Source organism: Artemia sp. Qi Xiang Cuo, chromosome 5 (genome assembly GCF_049724085.1).
Source record: "Artemia sp. Qi Xiang Cuo chromosome 5, ASM4972408v1, whole genome shotgun sequence".
Lineage (NCBI taxonomy): Eukaryota > Metazoa > Arthropoda > Branchiopoda > Anostraca > Artemiidae > Artemia > Artemia sp. Qi Xiang Cuo.
In genome coordinates, this window is record NC_142798.1 from 60,717,253 (window position 1) to 60,720,120 (window position 2,868).

General features: G+C 42.8%; 1 protein-coding gene across 1 annotated transcript; it reads right to left on the reverse strand.

Moving 5' to 3' along the window:
* Positions 1-751: 751 nt before the first annotated feature.
* Positions 752-2,164, reverse strand: LOC148952341 (uncharacterized). Its single transcript, XM_089089181.1, has one exon. It carries the CDS (start codon positions 2,162-2,164, stop codon positions 752-754), a length of 1,413 nt encoding a protein of 470 aa, XP_088945307.1.
* Positions 2,165-2,868: the final 704 nt, after the last annotated feature.

The following is a 2,868-nucleotide window of genomic DNA, read 5'->3' on the forward strand; positions in this document are numbered from 1 at the left end:
GGCTGGAGCTGTCGAAGAAAGCCAGGTTGGTTACTATGGACTCTTTGTGCTGGTTGAGACATGTAGTGTGGAGCTCTTTCCATTTGAACTTGTTAGCTTTAATCAGATCCCTTAATGGTCGGTTCTGTGTCGCCAGGTTTGGGATGTACCTTGAGAGAAAGTTCAGCATTCCAAGGAGTGTCTGCAGCTCCTCCTTCGATTTTGGGGTAGGCATCTCGTTGATAGCGCGGAGTTTCTCGGGGTCTGGTTTAATGCCAGCGTTGCTGATGATGTGACCAAAGTAGCAGACTGACTGGACTGTAATCTGGCACTTTGATTTGTTGAATTTCACACCCTTTTGTTTAGCTCTTTCAAGCAAGTCTGAAAGTCTCCTGTCGTGCTCTTCTTGGGTGGCTCCATAGATAAGTAGGTCATCTACGAGTATTTTAAGTCCTTTAAAACCTTGAAATATCTCTTCCATCTTCCACTGGAACTCGTCCTGGGCAGATATCAACCCGAAGGGATATCTCTTCCAACGGTATCTGCCGTAGATTGTATTAAATGTTGTGAGGTCTGAAGCTGCTTTTGAGAGCACAAGCGACCAGTACCCCGAGGTGGCATCAAGCTTTGAGAAATATTTTGCACCACTCAGATCGGCAATGGCGTCTTCGAAAGTCGGGATCGGGTAATGAGGGCGCTTGATGGCCTTGTTGAGGTCTACTGGATCGATATAAAGTCTCACGCCTCCATCCTTCTTTTCAACTAGCACCATCTAGTTGACCCACTCTGTAGACTCTTCCACCTTTCCTATTATCCCCAAACTTTCCAGTCTGTCCAGCTCTTGTTTCAATTTCTCACGCATCGCGATAGGCACTTTTCTGGCGGGATATGCTGTCGGCATAAATCCTTCCTTGAGGTGAATCTCGCACTCGCCTTGTATTTTCCCGATGCCAGAGAACAACTCTTTGTATTGATCGAGGAGTGGCTTCAGATCTGGCGTCGACTTGCCGTCATCTGAGGCGTCTATATTAAGGACGAGTTTCACCAGGCTCATATTTTTGCCAGACTTGAATCCTAGGATAGGAACTGAATTTTCTCCGACTATGAAAAACCTATATTTCTGTTCACAGGTTTCATTGTAGCTGCATGATCGGAAGCAGGTTCCAACTGTTGAGATGGTTGAGCCACAGTAGCTGGTGAGTTTTTGCTTTGTTGGCTGTATAAGTGGTTTTGGGGCAAGGAGATCGAAGTAGTGTTGTGGTATGATGTTTGCCTGAGCCCCAGTATCGATTTTGAAGCTGACAGTAGTCTGATTGTTGATCTTCAGTGGAACAAACGCCTCATCCTTACTCCCATCTTGCTGTACGAAGTATAGCAGTATTTCATCCTCTTCAGCAGTTTCTGCTATTCGGCTCCGTTCGTCATTTTCGATGGCATTCACAACTTTGCTGCGGCATACTTTTGCGAAGTGGTTTAACTTTCTGCACTTTGAGCATGTTTTCCCTTTGGCAGGACAGCTGTGTCCGGGGCCATAGATTCCTCCACAGAAGTAGCACTCTGTGCCTCTCGATCTTGATCTCGCGTCTGCTGGTTTCGGTTGTTTCCGGTATACTACATCCACTTCCTGTTTGATCGGGGGATGGTGGGAATTGTTGTCGAATGACTTCAGCTGTGCTTGGGTCGTTTCATAGATCCTACAAACTTCTACTGCTCTCTCCAGTGTTAAGCTGTTGCCTTCAGCTAAAAGTTTCTCTCGTATTCTTGGATTTCTGATGCCACAGACGATTTTATCTCTGGTCATTTCTTTTGGATCATGGTATTCACATGGCTTGACTAATAACTTCAGTTCTTTGATGTATTTCTCAAGTGTCTCTCCATCACGCTGGTCACGTTTCTGGAAGATATATCTGGCAAACACTTTGTTCTTCTTTGGAGCAGCATATTCACGAAATTTCGAAAGGTAAGGCTCGATTTTATTTGCATCATCCGCTTCAATGTCGAAAGTTTTGAAAATGTCTCTTCCTTTTTCGCCAATCCATATGAGTAGATAGGCACACTGAATCTCCTCTGATTTACCAGAGAGAGGGCCTAGAAACATAAGTCTTGCATGTTCTTCAAACTTCGACCATTCTTCATCAAGATTTTCAGATTCCCAGTTGATTGCTGGAGGGGTTACTCCATCCATGTTTGCTGTTCAATATCCCACTTCTGACACCATGTAGAATTCGTAATATTCGAGTTGATTTAGCTCTTTAATGGGACCCAAGCACCTGTAAATACAACAATATAAGCAGACAAGCAGAGCAAAGCAAAGCAGCACTAAATATAAGCACATAACAAAACAACACTTAAACTAATAAGCAAGGGAGCTCAGCGGGATGCTACACAAATAAACTAAAAAAAAGTATTAAAAAGATGTGAGCCCCGGGCCCCCACATTTTTAATAATTTTGATTCTATTTGTTTGCATGTCTGGGTTTATGTTTGCAAGTTCAAGAATTTGTCTTTGTTGGTTTGAATGTCTAAAGTGTCTGTCATTCTCGGTTTGTGTGTCTGATTCTATTTGTTTGCATGTCTGGGTTGGTGTTTGCAACTCCAAGAATTTGTCTTTGTTGGTTTGAATATCAAAAGTGTCTCTTTTTCTCTGTTTGGGTGTTTGATTCTATTTGTTTGCATGTCTGGGTTGATGTTTGCAAGTCAAAGAATTTTTCTTTGTTGGTTTGAATTTCTATAGTGTCTGTCTTTATCTGTTTGTTTGTCTGAATCTATTTGTTTGCATGTCTGGGTTGTTGTTTGCAAGTCCAAGAATTTGTCTTTGTTGGTTTGAATGTCTAAAGTGTCTGTATTTCTCTGTTTAGGTGTCTGATTCTTTTTGTTTGCATGTCTGGGT